At 50.9% G+C, this 22,049-nt stretch overlaps 3 protein-coding genes across 3 annotated transcripts; 1 reads left to right on the plus strand and 2 right to left on the minus strand.

Moving 5' to 3' along the window:
* Positions 1–2,964: 2,964 nt before the first annotated feature.
* On the minus strand, positions 2,965–5,169 carry LOC101740949 (chorion class CB protein M5H4-like). The gene is made up of 2 exons (XM_004933187.5): positions 4,842–5,169; positions 2,965–3,510 (listed from the first exon to the last, which is right to left on the minus strand). Exons 1-2 carry the CDS (start codon positions 4,890–4,892, stop codon positions 3,013–3,015), a joined length of 549 nt encoding a protein of 182 aa, XP_004933244.1. The 5' UTR covers positions 4,893–5,169; the 3' UTR covers positions 2,965–3,012.
* Positions 5,170–8,785: 3,616 nt separating this feature from the next.
* Positions 8,786–17,657, minus strand: Era.5 (chorion protein gene ErA.5). Its single transcript, NM_001118907.1, is given in 2 exon segments — positions 8,786–9,091; positions 17,607–17,657. Coding segments are annotated over 2 exon segments (357 nt in total).
* Positions 17,658–17,884: 227 nt separating this feature from the next.
* LOC101741090 (chorion class B protein ERB4-like) lies at positions 17,885–19,095 on the plus strand. The gene is made up of 2 exons (NM_001118911.2): positions 17,885–17,984; positions 18,564–19,095. Exons 1-2 carry the CDS (start codon positions 17,937–17,939, stop codon positions 19,050–19,052), a joined length of 537 nt encoding a protein of 178 aa, NP_001112383.2. The 5' UTR covers positions 17,885–17,936; the 3' UTR covers positions 19,053–19,095.
* The last annotated feature ends 2,954 nt before the right edge of the window (positions 19,096–22,049 follow it).

Raw genomic sequence — 22,049 nt, forward strand, 5'->3', positions numbered from 1 at the left:
TTTTACAGACGATAGGCGGAATCGCATATTGGCATGCACGTTAAAAATTATCGCCATTTTGTTATTGGGCTTTTGTTCTTATTTATGCTATTGACACGTTTTTGTGTACATAAAATCCTTTTAATATTAGATGCGTAGTTTATGCTCGCATTCGGAGTAGGCAAGCTCGTTGGGAAACAAAGATACAATCCGGTAAGTGACTCGCAAATTGATATCAATTCGTTTGTAAGCTAAGCGATCATTTGAATGACCAAAAAAGACGCCTAGTCAATCTAGTGTTCTAGTCGCCGCTTAAATAAGTTTTGTTTGTTTTAGCTTTTGTTTTTTCAATCCTATTTACTTCTACTGGACATAATGGCCGTCTGGTGGTAAGTGACATGGTCACTACACAACGGGGTCACGGGTTCGAACTCCGCCAAGGAAAGATATGTGTATAATAAATATAAAATGTCTTTCCAGGGTTATGGATGTATATTAAATATATGTATATGTATAATAAAAATCTTACATTTATTTCCGTTATCTAATACCTTGTAACACAAGTTCTTTACGAACTTATCACGGGACCAGTTAACGTGGCGTGATTGTTAGTAAATATTTATTTTATTTATTTATAGACCGGCTCCAAGGCTCACCATAATAACCAGTCTTACGCAGACTGCTGCAGCGGATTTCCGCTGGTCATCACTCCACCGTCCTAGCCACGCTCCGGTTTACAATACGCAGCCGCCACTCGAGAGCTTTTTGAGTCCAACGGCCATTTATTATACGAGAAATGTGCTCTATCCACTGCCACTTAAATCTTGCAACTCTTCAGGCTATATCAGGTACCTTACGTCTTCTGCGAATACCCTCGTTATGAATACAACTTGTTGATAAAGGAGTTTGGTGCGAAATTAACCCTATTGAGAAATATAACTTCTTCTCGAAATTCATATTCTCGAAAATTTTCAAGCTTTTTTTTTAGCTTAGACGAGTGAACGATCTCACGGCGGCCTGGTGTTACATGTTTACCGGAGCCCATAGACATCAACAATGATCTGCGTTCTTAAAAATACTTTTTCTTTGACAGTGGTTAGTCATTATCATCAGTAGGGAAATTGCCATTTTTATTTCCCTACCAATTCGCTGGTAGCTTAAGGAATATTCCAGCTTCTCGCAAACAGCTAGGTGAGCTCATGAGCTCAACCTGAGAGACACTGACTTTGCTAACACTAACCCTATCAAAAGCAGTACTTCGCAGAATCTGCCACCGGATCGGAATTGAGACCCAATGAGAAAATCCGGCGAGAAACTCATTAGGTTTTCGTCTATGGGTTAGTTCTCTCGTCGAACTCTTCGTAGTCATCGACGAGTTCGATGAGGACGGTGACCGATGCTTAAGGGGCCTAAAAGCACCGAGAGTAGATCCGGGGATCTGACAGGTCTCGAGTGATGGCGGCTTTGCTTTTGCGTCGCCTGGGTCAGGTATGTAATTAGCGGCGGCCATGATAAGGTTATCGTGTCGCGCCGCTTTTTCAAAGTAGCGTTCTGACGCATCTATAAGATAAGATAAGATAAGCCTTTATTAACAATCTCATTTAAGTTACATTTTTAATACACTTATTATCTAGTTTTATTATTCGACACCGGTTTCTTGATCGTCTTGCTGTACAGCATAGACGCATCTATACTTATATATAAATTTACAGTGGTTTTGTCTGGATGTTCCGTTATAACTATTGAAACATGCATCCGATTGACTTGAAACTTGTTATCCATGTAGAAAATACATGTACTTGATGGATAGGCTAATATTTATATGACTGTTGAACTCCCTAATAATAATGACAATGAATAATAATGCTAATTTTAAATGCCCAGCAAAGTGGGCGGCTACGGCTATCCTTTATATATTTACGTATTGGTTCTATGCTTAGGGTATCGTGATGACTGAAGTTTTTCACATTCTACGGTGCTCTAATGGCGATTCTACCGAAACGACATTGAATGATCTGGAGATAGCTTACATATGAGTACGTGAGTCGAGTGAGCGAACACTGCACACTACACACACAGACTTGCATAGGTCATGACAGGACATATGCAAGTTTTATAGAGTGTTATATTGTTACAAAGGGACAGTTTACTTCGCTTTATATTGTGAGCCGACAAAGGTACTTGTATATTTGTGCTTGCAAAGAAAACACGGGTTTCGGGTTGAGGGGTGGTGATTGCTTTTGCTTTGTTTCCTTGGATGAGCAACAAAATAAGATGGTGGTGAGTTAGTTCCAGAGTCGTATGAACGTGGATCTTTTGAAATGCACTGCGGATGAACGCAGTACTCCCATATAGTTTGGATGAGGTCTCTGCTATCCTGCTGGGGGTGAAATTCATATCGTGATATTAATAGACCGGAAGTCACCACCTAATAGCAGGCCGTGGGCTCATTTACCCGTATATGCAAGTTAAGAAAACCGAATGAACATTCGGACAATTTTGCCCAAAATACTACTAAAAATATAAATCAGTCGACGTCGCCCAAAACACGTCATTTCGGATCCTCCCGATCCACTAATGGCGCTTCTAGGTACGTCAAGCACCGGTCATCGTTCTCGTCGAACCCGTCGCTTGCGCTTGTTAGGCGAGTAAATTAACCCACAGACACAGCCCACTGAGTTTCTCGTTGGATCTTCTCATTGGGTCGTGTTTCCGATCCGGTGGTAGATTCTGCGAAGCACTACTCTTGCTAAGGTTAGTGTTAGCAACGTCATCAGGTTTGAGCTCCGCGAGTTCACCTACTCGCCCGGTTATGCTGACATAGCCTCTCAAAGCTATCGGCTTAGGTAGGAAAAAAAACGGATAATATAATACGCAAAACCATCTCGCTCGAGAAGTTATTCGGACATTATCATTTCGGTACCAAAACACGTTAGTCAAAACACAAAAACAAAATACGTATAATATAATAAATACACAAAAACATTCTTTCCAAAATATATTTAAAAGCAAACTTAGAAATAAGTAACAAATTTAGAACAACCCGCCACATCCACATCCCGGACCGATGCCCTTATATCCGAAGCCGACCGGGGGGATCCCTGGACCATAACCTAGTCCCGGACCGACGGGCGCCCCTGGAGCTGCCACCGGCGTCTCGGAGACAATACCGATAGCACCATCACCACAGCCGTAAGACACCAGACCTCTACCATTAGACGGGAAGGTGCCTTCCGTGACCACAGTGCCCAGGAACGGAAGCTGTCCAATCACAGCCAAAGATCCTTCGATGGCGTTCTCTGACGTCACAGTAATGCCGGTAGGAGCAATGGGCGAAGTGCTGGTGACAGTGAAGCCGCCTCCACACGATGCTGCCAGGTTACCGGGAGCGAGACCAATGAATCCCCCAACTCCCAGACCTCCGTATCCCAGACCGTCGTATCCGATGCCATCGTACGGTCCCCAGGGACCACATGGAGCTCCTAGACCACCGATCAGTGGATCGCGACCCAGGTATTGACTTGCAGCACTCTGGAAACAAACAAGCTGGAGGTAACCCTGAATCTGTTTTTAAAAGTTTAGTGTGTACAACCCCTAATGATATTTTATTATTGTTGCTATAATCAACATTAAATCTATGATCCAGACTAATGACATGAACAAGTAAATTATGTTTGTATTGTGATGAACATGTGGAATCATTGAATTGTTTCTAAAAATTATGAAATTTTTTTTTATCTATAAGTAACATTGATATATTAGTTTTAGATAGTTAGATAGTTTAAATTAGAAAAAAAAAACTGTTAGAAATTCTGATAGCGACAGAGCCATTTGATGTGTTATTAAATATATATATTTATACACAGGTAACCCTTTTTTTTCGGGCCGGGGGCCGAACCTCCTACGAGGTCCCCGCGCCTAGAGTGCGCGCGGGGTATGCGAGACTCAAAGATCTGCAGGTGTTGAGAGCAGACCGCGGGCCCAAGGAATTTTAGGGCCCACCCACTAAACGACTCCCATGCACTCTTACACCCGACGTCCGATCTCCGTCCGGGGTCAAAACCCGGTCAGAGTAGGGGGGTCCCCGCGGTCAACACTACAACCAGACACGCGGCGCCACCTCGAGGACGCCCGACACAGGTAGCCCTACCTTAACACGGCAGATACGTTCTTACAAAGTCCCATGTTGTACGAAAACGTGCTAAAACTAGAAGTCAATACAAAAATAACAGTAGTATTTCTAAATTAAGCATCTCAACTATGCAATTTATCTCTCTCTTAATCTCAATGATACATAAAATAAACAGTAAAATTTAGGTTATTTGAATATATTATGTGTTCATAGTGCATAATATAATTTTCTAAGCAATTTTAAACAAAAATTTTGTTTTCGTGTTTTAGAAGTACTTAAGTACCAGTGATGTAAGAACGCTTAGGGGACAATTTTTTTCGTGTTAGGGTGGAACCGTGTTGTAAAATACCGTGTTATATGAGTGTTAGCTGTGCTATATATTTATTTTAACACTAGCGGCCCGCCCCGGCTTCGCTTGGGAAGTAGCGTACGCGATGTAAAGAATTTTAGGTAATTTTTTTTTACACATTGAATCACATTATTGGAGTTTCAGTAGGGATCCCTAATTTTTTGAAAATATGTTATAATAAATATAGCAAGTGTATAATCTATGAATATAGCCTATGTCACCCGGGGATAGCGTAGCTTTCCAACAGTGAAAGATTTTTTTATATCGGTTCAGTAATTTCGGAGCCTATTCAATACAAACAAACAAACAAATATTTCCTCTTTATAATATTAGTATAGATAAACTGATATCCACTTTGATTTAAAACAAAAATAAACTCACCACCCACAATAATGCGGAGACGCTGACAAAGATAGCGGTCTTGGCGGCCATTTTGTTTGGTCACTACACGAGAAACAATACTCGTATGAATTTTTCCTCCTAAAGTCCTTCTATTTAAACATTAAATTAATATTGATGGCCCAATAAAATTACTGTAACGCGCTTACGTAATATTCAGCAACATTTATTTAGGTTTTCATTTTATGCATTTCTCTGATGCAACAACGATTTGTGTTGCCTCCATAATTTCGAATTAATAATATTTCTGTAATAATATGGATATTTATCACGTTTTGTGTAACAGTCGAACAGTTTTAGTGATAGCACATTTCTCGCTTACACATACATACCTACAGATATTACACTATAATCTATATACCTACATTATCAATTAGCTGCAAGGCATGTGTATACACAATAATACACATGAAGACATTTTACGTTATTAGTGTCGGAGTGCGTTTGGTAATTGGATAATTGCTCAATTATAACAAGGAGTGCGCATACTTATTTTTTGAATCGGCAAGCAGGATTGCTTCACTGAAGATATCGGCATAATATTGTAACTTCGCTTTAGTATACTGACTTGTATCAACAGGATATATGATTGAAAGTAATTGTTACTTTTGTTTGCTATTTACGCATACTTTAGTTTTTTATAGTAAGTACGTAGTACATATTGTTACGTCCGTAAGAGTAACGCCATCTATCGCCGAATGATCTAACGAATATCGAAGGATCTAGTACGCTCGAGAAGTACAACGCCATCTATTTTAGATAGCGGAAACACAATACTCGACTTCTGTGGAATATTCTCGACGATTCTAGGAATTTCGTCTCGGCGTCGCAGAGATGGCATGCAGTCAGTTAGTAATCGGAACTACTCGAAGCGAAACAGCGAACGGAACACCTGAAGCGAAGCGGAAGAAGCGAACTGAGAATTTTAAAGTGTTTGTGAAGTGCTGTAAGCGTTCTAAGTGTTGAATACAGTTTTATGTTGTACTTTGTTGAAACATTTTTTTATTCCGAATCCCAGCGCGTAACAATATTATTATAACTACATAGTCTGGCCATAAAATCCGTTACATAAAAACTTTTGCTTTTTTCAACTTTTTAATTATTTTTAATTTGGAACACGTATATTATTTTTAAAACTTCTTTCGATTTTGCGCCATTTCCATAATATTTTTCGTGTTCATTATCAAATTACAATATGGAATGGGATGTTAAAGAAAATAGGATTGCAGTGATCGCCTTGCACAAAGTGGGTATGAAGCCGTCGGTCATATTCCAGACACTTCAAAAGCTTGGTATCAGCCGTATGTGCGTGGTTCGTACTATCAACAGATACAACAACACTTCGTCTGTCGAAGATCAGAAAAGAACGGGTCGACCGCGTGCCGCTAGAACTACAAAGGCTGTTAATGCTGTTAAGCCAGAATTCGTCGAAGCCCCATTAGGAAGCAAAAATTTAACGCGAGGAATGAAAATTCCCGCTAGGACTCTGTCGCGTATTATAAAACAAAACCTGAAGCTCGGTGCTTATCGTCGATATACAAGACATCCCCTAAATAAGAAATACCGGGTACAGCACTGTGCTTCGATTTTAACATATTTATAGTTGAATATCTTGTAACACAAAAAAAAACTAAATAATTTTTTTTATAAATTAACGCCATCTAGCGTTTATACTTGGCGCAGTGTGAAAAAAATGATTTTAAACCTCACATACTCGACACTGCATGCCGTGACTGTGCGATTCTGTATGTTGTTCGACAACAAATTTTGCACATCACTGGCATGCAGAATTTTCGAGAAACGACAGATAAATAATATAAAAGGACAAGTTCACTTTGTCCAAGTCTTTTTCGTTCAACATCTCTCGAGCTGCGAGGTGATTATATCCTTAGACATTTACCAAAGTCAATTTCATGAATTCTTGGTGTCGTGTGATAAACCAGGGTAAGTGTTTTTAAATTATTCTCCACACTGTGTCCACAATCTATAATTAAATAAAATTTAAAGCATAATTATGTCTTATCACTTAGGTCCTTGTAACTGGTACAAAATATTGTACTACAGTTAGGGTGCGGAGCGTGACCTTCTTCGAGATCCCGCAGTACCTTTCTGTGTGGACGCTGCCGGAAGCGAGGTGCTCTGGCAAGTCGGTCCAAGAAAAGCTACTTGACTGCGGTAGACCTAGAAGACACTCGCATTCCCATCCTCGCTCGAATTGAGCAACCCCGGTTGCTGGGAAGCGATCCGGTGAACCTTACTGTTCCTTTTAAATAATCTTATATTAAGTTTCTTTCTGTGACTTTCTCGAGTGTTCGGTGTATCTACCGACACTCCATCATTATTAATTTAAAATTTGTATCATAACCTCTCACTAGTTTTATATTACAACCATTGTAAATTTAACTCGTATGTTTTTATATGTGTGTGTAATAAACACTATATTGTTATTTTTAACTTGTTTTTTTTACTGGTGTAAGTCTCCCAGAGCGGTAAGTGATGGCGCCCTGAGATCCTCCTCAACGAGTCTCCTGTTCACCGGTTGTCTACCGGTGGTGACGTGTCTAGAAGTGGTGCGACTCGACCCCGGGTCTCTCGACTGGGCCTCATGTAACATTAACATACCCAGGGCACCCTCAGACACAGACACGTTACAATCTAATTTCCATACCAGCCTGTCGAGTGGTTAAATACTAACGTCATCATTGCCAGTGGTGGAGCCAAGCCTTAGCCTGCTACTGATGGCTCTTCACAACGGCGAGATTGTCTCAAACAATATCTCATTTCCGCTGTATATATTATACAGTGCAACCTTAACACGTTGACTGCGTTATGCGACTTAAAAGCCCCACAAGCGACGATTCCCTGATGCCGCAGTCCAAAGCTTTTCGCTAAGTGCTTAAGGCGACAAGTCCACATTTCTATAAGTATGGGTATATACGAAAACATTTTTGAGGCCTATAAGGTCTCATAGCGTAAACAAGTCCAATCTCGCCTTGGAAAGACCGCATACGCACCGGCTAAAAGTCCCTCAAATAGTCTAGCCGTCAACGTGTTAATATAACGAACCTCATTAAACGACGTCCTTGATTTAACAAATCCTTTGCTATCCCCCTTAAATTGTTTTTTTTTTTTATTGCTTAGACGGGTGAACGAGCCCACAGCCCACCTGATGTTAAGTGGTTACTGGAGCCCATAGACATCTGCAACGTAAATGCGCCACCCACCTCGAGATATAATTTCTAAGGTCTCTGTATAGTTACAACGGCTACCCCCACCCTTCGAACCGTGGTGGTACCTACCCGTGCGGACTCCCAAGAGGTCCTAAAAGAGTCCTTAAGAGTCAATGTAAAATATACCTTAACATTGCGAAGATTTCTTGCGAAAAAAAAAGTATAGATACCCCTAATTAACGAATTTTGTCAACCCAAAACCTTTATATTATAACGTTCCCACCAATAAGACCCTTAATCCCATAGTATGTGAATCAGTCTCGTCAGGTTTGAGAATTTTTTTCGCGGCTTGCGTTTCATTTTAACCTTTTTTGTAGTAAAATTTTAAAATGAATTGAATTTCTTCATTTGATCCACTCATCTTGACAGTACGAAAAATAAATAAAAATCACACGTTTACCTAATTTGAATTTGGAATTATCTTCTTTAAAATTGAAACTTTTAACGATACCAAAACCAGCCAGATACAAATAGTATAGCCAAATAGATTTTATTACAAGTTCATACATACTATAAACCGAAAATACTTTTACCCCAACCTATTATACTGAAAAAAAAAAAAAAAAATTGAAGTACCAACACAGAGACGAATTATCATAAACGACTTATGATCTTCCGCCTTATCTCATTCAAATTTCAATTCGAATTAAACACCCGTATAAACTTAACAATTAATTTATTTAACAACATAGATTACTAATAGTATGGAGAGCCGCCGCATCCGCAGGTGGGTCCGCACGCGCCAGAGATGGAGACAGAACCGACAGCGCAGGCAGGACCCGCGAACTCGACCGCGCCGATGACGGGCACCTGTCCCGTTACAGCGCTGGAGCCGGCCACGGGGAGTTCGCCAGCAACGGCCACGTTACCGATGCCGGAGCCGCCGTACCCTCCACAGCCGCCGTACCCAACAGGACCGTACCCAGGCCCACCGAGAGGTCCATATGGACCTACAGGAGGCCCACCGGGACCCACACGACCCAGGCACTGACTGTACACATTCTGGAAAACAGAATTAGATATATTGTTTTATTTAGATTGGAAGTGACAGTAGTAGGTAGCCGCTTCGTTGTGCCCTTGGGAATGCTGAAGTTCATGACCGATGAGATAGGCCATATAATCATCAGTCTACATAAATGTTTAGAATACATTATCCTGTCTTGATAAAATTTACAAAAATGTCTCAGTATGGAATAAACCTTTGGGAGAGTTAGAGTTAACTTAAATAGCTTTATTAGCTAGCTAAATAGCTTTTCTGTTTTCGCCAAAGGTAGAGAATTGGTAGGCAGCGGCTTGGCTCTGCCCCTGGCATTGCTAACGTCCATGAGCGACGGTGACCACTTACCATCAGGTGGGCCGTATGCTCGTCTGCCTGGCAATAAAAAAAAACAAAAGCATCACAGCGAAATTTATAATATGTGATTACTGCCGCTGACGCTACCAATGTTAGAGCCAAGTCGCTCTCAACTGCTCTTTTCAATCCGCGTTTCAATAAGCGCTTGTTTTAATCAGTGTTTTGGAATTTAGACATTTGACCTCATCAGAAATATTACTTTTTAAATCTTTGAAGAAACTCACGGCCCCCTTGATGTCATGCGGTTATTGGGGTTCAATAATGTGGCCTTATCAATGACGGTTGTCTTCTGTAAAACTGTGCCACTGGACTGCGTCATGGCAGAAATGGATAGAATGGTCGAACTATAGAAATTGTCGCGGGCTAAAAGATAAGACGGCCGGTGCATTCGTATGTAGCGATGCACCGGCGTTCGAATCCCACCGGCGGGTACCAATTTTTCCAATGAAATACGTACCAACGAATTTTCACGATTGACTTCCACGGTGAAGGAACAACATCGTGTAATAAAAATCAAACCCGCAAAATTATAATTTGCGTAATTACTGGTGGTTTTTTTTTTTTTTTTGGTCAGGAGGAAATCGCCGGACTTCCGCCCTCCACTGGGGACGGCGGGCGGAGCATGTCGGAGTCGAACCGACTAAAACCTCCTGTCGCTCAACAACCAACGTCCAAACCTCACATGAGACAGAACTCATGAAAAGGCAAAGGGGGGAAAGTGAAGTGTTTAGTGCGGAGCACATCTCTCCCATCACCCTCCCCCTCGGGACGCCGGACTGGCGGTCGTCGGCGCCACGACCACCAGCCCTCTCGGTCGGCAGGCTATCCGGAGCCCGCCTAGATGGCGCCGGTTAGAGTGAGCTATCCTACGGAATACCCCTCTGGGTCAGAACCAGCGTGGGTCGAGGATAGCCGGCCTTCCATCACCCGGATGCTCTTGCGTAAAACGCGTGCAGAGCAGCTTGCACGACGTCTTCTTAGGTCCCCCTCGCCGGTCCCCAGACCGACATATGAGGGGGACCCGAAACACTTAGAGGGCCAGGGCGAAATCCGCCTCCCTGGCCCCCGCTCGACGGCGGCGGGCTTGCGCGTCTCTAACGCGCCCCGCCGCCTCCTTCTGCGAGATGGTGCACTCGCAGAAGTCGAGCATCGCCTTCCACGACTCGTCGTCGCCGAGCATCGATGCCACAACACTCGGCAACGACAAGTCGTTTCCTATTTTTGCGACGAGGACACGGCGCCACCCCTCCCATGCGGGGCAGGCGATGAGCGTATGCTCTGCCGTGTCCAAGTCGCAATCACAATGGTGGCACTCTGCCGTCGGCTCGGCTCTGATCCGGTGCAGGAACTCACCGAAGCAACCATGCCCAGTGAGAACCTGCGTGAGCCGGAAAGTGAGGCGTCCTCTGTCACGATTCACCCAATCCACAAGGACTGGGCGAATCGCCTCGACGGTCCTACGACCAGCCGAAGGATCGGCCAGCCGCCTGGACCATGATTCCAGCACGGACCGCCGAGATTGGGCCCTCCGCGCTCTGACCACACTGGGGCTGGGACGCGCCACGCCCCGGGCACGAAGGTCAGCCCGCCACTGATAGTTTTTACGTGATACTTTTTTTTTTTTTTTTTTTTTTTTTTTTTTTTTTTTTTTTTTTTTTTTTTTTTTTTTTTTTTTTTTTTTTTTTTTTTCGGGTAGAGGGCCGAACCTCCTACGAGGTCCCCGCGCAAAAGGGGCGCGCGGGGTATGTGAGACTCAACGATCTGCATGGTGTTGTGAGCAGACCGCGGGCCCAAGGATTTTAGAGCCCACCCACTAAACGACTCCCCTGCACTCTTACACCCGACGTCCGATCCCCTCCGAGGTCAGAACCCGGATGAGGTAGGGGGGCTACCGCGGTCAACACTACAACCAGACGGCGCGGCTCACCCCAAGGACGCCCAGCCGACGGAGCCTTCGAGGCGAATCGAAGGCTCTGAAACGTCGGACGTCTCGGTACGGCAGCCCGTCGGGCCGCCCAGACGGTGCCGCTGGTGTCCCGGAATACCCCGCTGGACCAGAACCAGCCTGCCGGGTCGGGACGCGATACACCGTCGACCGGTCGCTCTATTCACTCCACGGCAGCGCGCTAGAGTGACCACGAATGACCCTGACCGCGATGGTGCGTTGCGGCTTTTGCAGCAGCCTCGCCACCCCCACGGCCAGGGACTGGCCCCACACGGGCGCCCCGTATAGGGCCATTGATCGCACCACTCCTGTATAGAGACGGCGCGTCACCTGGTCAGGCCCCCCGATGTTGGGCAGAAGCCGGCTTAACGCGCCGGCCGCCCCCAACAAACGAGGGACCAGGTTCTGAAAGTGAGCACGGAAGGTCCAACGACTGTCCAGAATGAGGCCGAGATACTTCAGCTGCACCCCGACCCCAATCCGGACGCCTCCAACCACGATATGGGCATCGACAGGTGGTACTCTCCGGGGCCTGTGAAACCACATGGCCTCGGATTTACTGAGCGCCACGTCGAGGCCCAATCTCCTGATTTTGCCGACGACATGCGCCACCCCAGCGGTGGCAAGACGGGCAGACTCAGCAAAACTCCCTCCCCGGGCCACGACCAACGTGTCGTCTGCGTAACAGATTACGCTCAGGCCCGGGAGGAGGGCACCCCTCAGCACCCAGTCATACCCGATATTCCACAAAAGAGGGCCGAGCACCGACCCCTGTGGAACACCGCGCACGACCGGGAACCGGTGCACGATCCCACCGTGTCCGGTACATGTGACCGATCTGTCTTCCAAGTAGGAACCCACCAGCCGGCGAAGGTAGGGGGGCACTCCGTGTCTTTCTAGCGCCGCCCCTATCACGGACCAGGGCAGGGTGTTAAATGCATTGGCGATATCGAGTGACACCGCCAAAGCCACCCCGCCCCTGGAGATGGCCTCCTCCGAGAGGGCCCGCACGCGAAGGATCGCGTCCACCGTTGAGCGGCCCTCTCGGAAGCCATACTGTTCCGCCGACAGATCGGGTCCCACCCCGACCAGATGCTGGATGATGCGGGCCGCCAGAATACGTTCCAGCAGCTTGCCCACCTCATCCAGCAACACGATGGGACGGTACCCGGCGGCAGTATCCGCCGGGCGCCCCTCCTTTCTCAACAGCACGAGTCTGCCCGTCCTCCACGATGAAGGAAACCGTCCCGACTCGAGGCAAGAGTTATAAAGCCTCAAGAGTCGGTCCCCTAGGGCACCAAGAGCCAAGGCCCAAACCCGGCCATGGACGCCGTCCGGGCCGGGTGCAGTGTCCTTCGCGCACATTTTGCGCACGGCCACACGGAGCTCCGCCCCAGTTATATGGGGCACCTCAGCAGGGACTTCACCGTCGTATTCCGGCGGCGCGTCCATAGCGGGAGCGACAAATCCCTCCCGCTCCTGCGGGAACAGCGCCGATACGATGTCCCGCAGCTGCTGAGGCTGGAGACGCTCCGTGATCGGGGGGGCCCATGGGCGCATTTTATTGCGCACCATATGATAGGGCCGCCCCCACGGATCCTCATTCAGCGTCTCCAAGAGACCCTCCATGTGTCGGTCCTTGGCTCTTCTGATGGCTAGCTGCAGCGCTCTCTGCGCGACGCGAAATGCGCCGTGCAGCCGAGCCTCCACTGCCGCGAACGCAACCGGATCGTTGCGCCGCGGCAGGTGGCGGCGGCGATGCCTGGCGCACTCGCGCCTCTCCCGAACGCACTCCACGCGGAGTTGCGCGATTTCAGGCGACCACCAGTACGCCTGGCGATTGGGAAGTCGAGGGCCGATCCGGGGCATCGACACATCACAGATGCGACGCATCGTGTCCCGGAACCACCCCGCCTCGCCCTCGACCTCGACCGGGTGTGGACGCATGGGCGCCCACGCCGCCACTGTAGAGGCTTCCATCAGGAGCTCCTTATTCAGGCGCTTCAATGCCCACCTAGGGAATGATCGAGACGCGTCACGGGGATGGCCCCCGCGGGCGTCCGCGACTGTGGAGCGGGCGGAGAGATCGAACCGAATATATCGGTGATCTGACAGTGTCTCCGCCCCCTCCAAAACCCTCCAGTCGCGGATACGGCGCGCGATGGCCGGGCTCGCAAACGTAACGTCCACAATAGACTCGCCCTGCCACCGCACGCACGTCGCAACCGTACCTCTATTCAATAAACAGAGGCCGGCCGCGTTCGCCCACCTCTCCAGTAGCCTACCACGAGCGTCCGAGCGGGGGGAGCCCCATGCGACAGATTTCGCATTAAGATCCCCCGCAAGAATCACTGGACGGGGAGCGAGGCGGCGAGCAATCGCCCCGATCCCGTCCAGGAAATGTCCGAACTCGACGGTAGGCCTGTTCGGAGAGAAGTACGCCCCGATCACGACGGTCCCTTCCAGCTGCACCGCGACGAACCCTTGACCCCTGGTCACCATCGCCAGGGGGGGGATCGCCGCGTCTCTTCTTATGACTATGGCCGCCAAGCCGCCGTCGTCCCCAAACCAGCAATCATTTGCTGGGGGAACGAAATACGGCTCGGCGACCACAGCCACATCTATGGACCACTCCGCCATGCTCTGAGACAGCATGTCCTGAGCTCTGGCGGAGTGGTTCAGGTTTCCTTGGAGGAAGCGATAGGTGCGGTCCATTACTGTTGGACCACATCCATCGCCCCCTCCCCTTCACCGCTGCCCCCGCTCTCCGGCACCGGCGCCGCAACGGGGATTACAACGTTGGCCAGTGCTCCTCTGGCCAACCTTCTCTTTTGCCGGCGCTTTGATTTCCGGCACCGGTTTCGTTCGGTGTTATCACCGGACGGGAAACACGCCTTGCCTCCTGCCCGGTGGTTTGCCCTGCGCCCGGCCGCAGCGCACAGAGCGCAGTGCGGGGCGGCCGTGCAGGAAGCCGCTTTATGGCCTGGCTGGCCGCAGCGGAAACACAGACCACTGCGGTCAACCGAGCTGGTGCACCTGGCGAGGCCGTGTCCGGTACTAAAGCACCGAAGGCATCGCCAGGCACGCGGTTCTTGGAGACGCACGTGGGCCGCTATCCAGCCCACGCGCAGTCTCCCCGGATCCCCCGTCGATCTTCCCGGCGGAGGAGTGGCTAAGAAGGTGGCCGCCTCCACAGGGCAGCGCGCCCACGCCGACCTGGCCCCGGAGTACCCTGAGCGGAGTTCACCCACGGTCACGCTCTCCGGGGCACATCCACCTTGGGCGGCTATCGCAGCTGCCACCTCCTCCCTGGTGGCGCAATCGTCCAGGCCGGTGATCCTAATCTCAGCCATCCTCACCGGCCTGTGCACGCGCACGTCTTCCTCCGGCAGTGCCACGCGGAGCGTCGCTACTAGTTTGTCTGCGATGCCAGAACTATTGGCACCGGGACACTCCAGCAGCTTCGCCCCATTGGCGGTATGCCGGAAGCGCAGACCCTCCTCCGCCCCGATTTCTTCCAAATTTACGGCCGCGCGCGCCCGGGCCATCACCTCATCATAGGTGAGGCCCTTTTCGGCGGCGGCCGGCAGCAACGTCACTACGACGGCAGCCGACCGCGCTGCGCGCGGCTTCTTCCTTTCTCTTTTCTTCTTGCTGGCGGCCGGTGCTCTACCCTCGCGAGGAGCAGCCATGGCCACCAGCGCTGTATTTTGAGTTGCATTGATCGGCGCTCGACCCCTTCGGGGAGCTGCCAGAGTTGCTGTCTGTCCCTTTACTCTATTTCCCTTCTTCACCACTTCCGTCCAGCCCTCGTCCATGTTTGACGGAGGAGGAGGAAGGGAACGAGACTGTGGTTGGGATCGCGGAGCACCCGCAGCCCTACTGTTCTGGTTTCGGCCTCCACGCTGTACCACCCTCGCAGAGGGGGTAGAGGCAGAGGTCGGCCGAGTGGATTGGTCGCGCGGGGCGGCTGCGGCTTTTGGCGCCAGGACGCAGACTCCGGAATCAACCGAGGAGCGGAGCATCTCCTCAAGGCTGGCAAAGTGCTTTCCGACCTCTACTGCCACCGCCCGCGAAATGCAGGCCACCATTTCCTCTTTGCTTGGGAGGGAATTGTTCACCTCCCGCATACCAGCAGCCACGTAGTGTGGACTCTGTGGCCCCACGGCACGCGGGGCCGAAAGATACGGCTCTGTAGATCTGGGCCGCGGCAGTGCCGGCCACTCGTCCACCATCCTTGCCAGTGGCGAACGGATGTCCTCCGTTTGTGCTGGCGCAGGCCGTTGCACTCCTCTCTGCACGGATGCAGGGGCGGCCGATATCCGGGGAGGCAGCGCAGGCCTTAACTCAACCCTCCGCGGGGGGCGAGAAAGCGCAGACGTAGGTGCTCGAGGAATAGAGGCCACAGGGGTGGGCACTGGCATGGGTGCCGGCACACTCTTCGCGGCCCGCGAGGGCACGTCGGTGTCCATCGCCTCTGCGAGGGGCCCAGAGCGTGTCAGCGCAGGCATTGGCGACAGGGGGGTCCCTCCCCGTAAGGCCGGGGAGTCCCCCGGGATGTTACTCTCCCTGGGGTCAAACTGCGCGACGAGACCTTTTTTATCCCCTTCCCGGCTCGCCACCAAGTTATACAGCTTAGACATAGTGGGGATCAGCCTCGTCTTAACCATAGCGGCTCCTTCTCGAAGCCTTTTTCGGTAGCTGCTGCCTGGCTCGGCGCCCTTGGCAGCCACGGTCGACAGCAGCTTGCCCAGATTCACCAGCGCAAGGTCAAGGTCGCGGAATGTTTCATCCCCGCTAGCCAGGGATGCGGCCGACGTCGATATAGACTCCACCGACGTCGCCGGTGACACCGCGCCCCTCCTCCTTACTGGTGCCCACTGGGGAGCAGGCATCATATCTTCCGACGTGGCAGGCCCCGAAACCACCGGAACCACCTCCTCGACAGCCATCGTCTTTTCCGGCACCTCGATGCTGGAGGATGACGCACCGCCATCGTCAGAAGTTTGTAATGGGGTCTTCTTTCGCCTCCTCTTTTTCCCCGCCGATGATCTGGTGGGGTTGATCGCACCCGAGTCGCTGGCGAGCGCAGAGCGCATCGAGCCGGCGATCGGGGAACGCCTCGGTTCGACGGGAATTCCGCTGCCCGTCGCACAGCCTCCTTCATCCTGGCAATTGTTGCCCCCCCCAGAATACGTGGGGCAGCGTGCTTCCACTGGCGTGGAAGCACGGAGGGATTCTCCGCCCGACTCGCGGGCGGTACCCTCCTGGGGTACTAACTTTACACAATTGGCCATATTCATGTGTTCCTTTTTTATTAACCAGGGGTTTGGTCCCCTGGGATCAATGACACCCTCGGGACTGGAAACCCTCCAGCCATACATCCCATCGCCGGGTGTCGAGCTTGGGATTGGGGCATTTTTGAAGAGGTTTGCATCCTCGTGGCTCCGACCAGTAAAGGCAGGAGCCCCCGTTCCCCATGACTGGGGTTTACGGTTTGGCCGGCGGTGGCCGAAGCCTGTCCGCCGCCCACAGCGCAGTGCGGGGCCACGCCGGCGAGCCGGTACCTCCCATATCTGGAAGGCTTTCCCCTGTAGCCGAAGCCGGGGACATAGCAACCCGCAGCCGGAAGACACAAAAGTGCTGCCGGCTCATCAGGCTCCCGAGAGCCAACCCCTCATCCTCAGAATAACACCCTTTGGCGGTGCAAAGGGCGTGGGGAGAGGGTCCCTCGCTCTCTCTCAAGGCAGCCCCCGCGGAACGCAAAAGCGGCCAAGGAGAGCTGGGTGCAGTTCTCTTGGTCGCGGCGTCCACACAGATTTCTCTGCACGCGATTTTAGGGACGCACGCTTAAGCCCCACCGCCACGACAAGGCGGAACTACGTTCGGTGGGGAATTACTGGTGGTAGGCCGTATTGTGAATCCATACGGGTTGGTACCACCACCCCGCCTATTTCTGCCGTGAAGCTGTAATGCGTTTCGGTTTAAAGGGCGGGGCAGCCGTAGTACTATTAAAACTGAGACCTTACAAGTGTCTCGAGGTGGGTTGGCGGCATTTACGTTGTAGATGTCTATGAGCTCCTCTAACCACATAACACCAGCCGTGAGTTCGTCCACCCATCTAAGCAATAAAAAAAAACTTAGAACGAGCTTACAATACACCACTAATAATAAAAGCACTGGCAATAAAAGTTATCTACAGCTTTCCATCAACTTACTTGGATGAGACAAATTTGTAGACAAAATAGAACGAAAGTGTAAGTGGACATGTTTTGGCTTCTCTGTGCTGATAGTACTGACATGCTGAATCGAAATTCGAACAACTTATTTATACGATGACACCTTACAACATCTGTTTCGTATGTAAAAAAAAATGTAACTGTTATCTGGCAACACAATTTGTAGAAACTATAGTTTAGCACATCAGATAGTTTTATCGATTTTATGTAATTAAATAGAGCGATAGTATAAATTCTCGTTGAAGTGTTTGTTGGGCACACAATTAAAATATCTTTAGGTAATAATACCAGTGCGATCGAAGAAAAATAATGGCCAAAACTGTTCTATTTGTTTTTGCATTTGCCCTTATTTCCCAGGTGAGCACAAGTAAAGCAACTCAAAGATTTTTAAGCTTAATTTATTGAAGAATTAAATGAACTATCAAATCTGATATAGGGTCAATTGGAAACGGCTGGTAAATATAGTGACCATCTCATACCAGCTTAAAGCATAGATGCAAGCGGGCCTTCTGCTGATAAATAAATACTTATTTTGTTGTAGTTGTATTTTGAAAAAGCCAAAATCGCCTCTCAAACGTCTCTCTCTTTTAGCTATAAATATTACCATGTGTGGAATCTGAAACCTATCTTTCAACTTTGTGTTCTTTTTTTTTATTGCTTTGATGGGCGGACGAGCTCACAGCCCACCTGGTTTTAAGTGCTTATTGGAGCCCATAGACACCTACGCCGTAAATGCGCCACCCACCTTGAGATATAAGTTCTAAGGTGTCAAGTATAGTTACAACGGCTGCCCCACCCTTCAAACCGAAACGCATTACTGCTTCACGGCAGAAATAGGCAGAGTGGTGGTACCTACCCGCGCGGACTCACAAGAGGTCCTACCACCAGTAAATGTATCTTATTTTAACTTTGTATCTTATTCTAACAAATTTCCAGGTTATCGTGAGCCAATTTACTGGACGCATCTTTTCTCCTCGTCCTGGTTTCGACAGCCTGGCTTACGAAGGCCTCGGTTACGGAGGTTTGAACGGTCGCGGCATTTGTGGGGCCGTCCGCGACGATATTGCCGCAGCAGGCGCTCTTGCCGCATCCCATGGTGGTGGACTTGCCGTTGTCACCTCCTCGGCCGCACCTACTGGTCTCGGCGTAACCTCAGAGAGCTCATACGAGGGTACGGTTTCGATTTGCGGCAACGCGCCGTTCCTCGGAACTGCTGATGTTGCCGGCGAGCTTTCCACAATCGGAGGTGGTGTAGTCAACTACGAATGCGGCGACGGAGCTGTTGGTATAACCGCGGAGGGTGGTGTGGGCGTCGCGCCAACCACTGCGGTCGCGTCTGCTAGCATTCCTCCTGCGGTTGGAGCTCCTGTCGGATACCGAGGCTTTAACCGCGGATGCGGATGCGGCTCTAACTACGCCTATTGAACTACCACCTAATTAATAATTTAATAAATTTACTTCTAAGCTATTTCTTGTATTTATTGCTCCAATCCCATTGTTATTTAATTTACTATCGTGTCCCCCTTCAAACGAGGCTTGTGGAGAATATTGAACGGTAGACAGCGACTTGGCTCTGCCCTGGCACTGCTGACGTCCATGAGCGACGGTAACCACTCACCATCAGGTGGGCCGTATGCTCGTCTGCCTATAAGGGCAATAAAAAAAACTAAACATCCTTACCTGGCGTTGCGTTGAGGCAGTAAAAGAGTATGTAGCAAGCACTCTTGCTGTGCATTTCACGTATCTCTGTGAGTGAAATTTCAAACCAGTAAATCATGACAAAGAAGATGATTGATATTTGATATTTATATTGATTTTGAAGTCTTCGTGGCCTAAAGGATAAGACGTCCGGTGCATTCGTATCGAGCGATGCACTGGTGTTCGAATCTCGCTGGCGGGTTCCCCACCGAACGTGGTCTCGCCTTGTCGCGGCGGTGGGGCCTAAGCGTGCACCCCGATACCGTGGAGCAGCGTTGTCTGCACAGGGGTGCCGCGAACAAAGAAGACTGCACACCGTGTTCCCGTTTCCCACCTTTGCTAGACAAAGGGTGTGTGAAGAGGGAGAGGGCTCCCTTCTGGAGCCCTCTTAGAGCTAGGCCATGTCCCCGGCGGCTCTCTGGCTGCTAAAGGGGAAGGCCCTCCAGAGGGGGGTACCGGTACGCCGGCGTGGCCACAACGTGGTCAGACGGGTGGGTCTGTCAGTAATGGTAGACCCACGTGGATGAGAAGTGAACCGGAGGGCACTCCCTTCCGGTCGCTGGTCGCCATGTCCCCGGCTGCCTCTTGGCGGCTACAGGGGAAGACCCTCCAGAGGGGGGCTTCGTAGAAGCATACCGTAATCCCTACCGAGTAGGAGACGGGGGCCGCTGCCTAGCAGGGGCCGCGAGGATGCGAACCTCTATAAAAAATGCCCTAATCTTAAGCTTGTGACGTGCCCGGTGATGAGATGAGTGGCTGGAGGGCGTCCAGTCGTGAGGGCCGTCCCAGGGACCGACCCCTGGTTAAATATCAAAGGAACAACACAAATAATGGCAGACTTAACAAAAAAATTACCCCAGGAGGGTACCACCTTAGGTGGAGAATCCCTCCGTGCTTCCACCTCGGTGGGAGCACGCTGCCCCGCGTATTCTGGGGGGGGCAAAGCATGCCACGATGAAGGGGGCTGTGCGACGGGCAGCGGAAAACCCGTCGAACCGAGGTGTGCCAGCGCTGGCTCGACGCGTTCTGCGCTCGTCAGCGACGGCGAAACAGTTGATCCGAAAGGAACAGCCGCCAAGAAGATCAGGCGGAAGAGGAAATCCTGGCGAGTTTCCTCTCGTGAGGGGGTAGGGGAGCCAGCAGCAGCAGCCGGAGAAAGTGCTGGTAGTCTCCGATGCGGCATCTGCTGCGGAGGAGATGCCGCCCCCTAAAGGAAGACCCGCCCGTAGAAGGGGCGCGCCGTCACCGGCGCCATCATCAGTGTCGATGTCTGTCGCCTCACTGGACGGGCAGACGACGGAGGAGGAAGAGGGTGGTCTTCAGGACCCTGCCTTGGTCATAGACAGGGCCATGAAGACCATCAAAACCTATGCGGCCAACGGCACCAAGACCAAAGCCGCTGGCCGTAAACTGCGAGAAGTGGTCTCGCAAGTCTCGAAGGTTCTGCCTTCGGTTGCTTCTGCCAATGACCAGGTAGTGCAGCTGAGGGCGGAGAATTCGAGGCTTCGAGCACAGCTTCAAGCACAGCAGCAGCCCAATGATGGCGCAGCGACGCCTTGGGTCGCTGGAGCCCCTCGAGGTCCCCGTCCCCCGGCGCTGACTGGCGACCGATGGCCTGTGCTGCCGCCACCGCGTGTGGCACAGCAGAGGCCGCGTCTCCCGTCGCCGCGCTCTAGGGAGACGACCGCTGCCGAGCGACAGCAAGCACTCGCGGGGTCACGGATGTTGGCTCCGCTACAACCAACAAACTTCAGCCTGGAAGAGGTCATCAGCCGCACCATCCTGTAATAGAAAGGCTGGGCGGCAGGTTGGCGGCTCTCGAGGCGAAAGTCCCTACCTCGGCTGACGCTAGGCGGCCGGCGGTGTCGGGTGCTTTGGCCGCTCGTCCTGCTCCCGTACGGGCTCCGGTCACCAGGTCGGGCCCGGGACGGGATAGAACCAAGCGAGGGGGTCGCGCTAACGCGAAGCCCTCACTACAAGCACCCCAGTCCCGCCCGCTGCCTCCGCCCCCGTCAGATATGGATGAGGGGTGGAACGTGGTGGCCCGGCGGGGTACCAAAAAGGCCCCACCGGCAGCTCCTCAAACGAGTAGAGCGCCGGTGGCCATGGTGGCTCAGGGTGCACCCCAACAGGGTCGAGCGCCTGTAGCCGCCAAGAAAAACAAGAAGAAAAAGAAGTTGCCGCGCGCGCCTCGGTCGGCGGCAGTGGTTCTTACCCTACTGCCAGCCGCTGAAGCCAAGGGCATGACATACAGAGATGTCATTGCCCGGGCGCGTGCGGCAGTTGACCTGGGCGAGATCGGGGCAGAGGAGGAGGGCCTCCGCTGCAGGCAGACGGCCAACGGGGCCAAGCTGCTAGAATGTCCCGGTGCCGATAGTTCCGGCATCGCGGAGCGTCTGGCGGCGAAGCTCCGTATGGTCCTGCCTGAGGAGGAGGTACGGGTGCACAGGCCGGTAAAAATGGCCGAATTAAGAGTAACCGGCCTGGACGACTGCACCACCAGGGATGAGGTGACGGCGGCCGTCGCTGCCCAAGGCAAATGCGCACTGGAAAATGTTACAGTAGGCGAGCCGCGCCGCGGTTATACCGGGGCCAGCTCGGTGTGGGTGCGTTGCCCGGTGGAAGCGGCCGCCTCCCTGGCTGCTCCTCCTCCCGGGAGACCTTCGGGAAATCCGGGCATGCTGCGCGTGGGCTGGATAGCGGCCCACGTGCACTTGCTTGAAC

The sequence above is a fragment of the Bombyx mori genome, chromosome 2, assembly GCF_030269925.1.
Source record: "Bombyx mori chromosome 2, ASM3026992v2".
NCBI classification, from domain to species: Eukaryota; Metazoa; Arthropoda; class Insecta; order Lepidoptera; family Bombycidae; genus Bombyx; species Bombyx mori.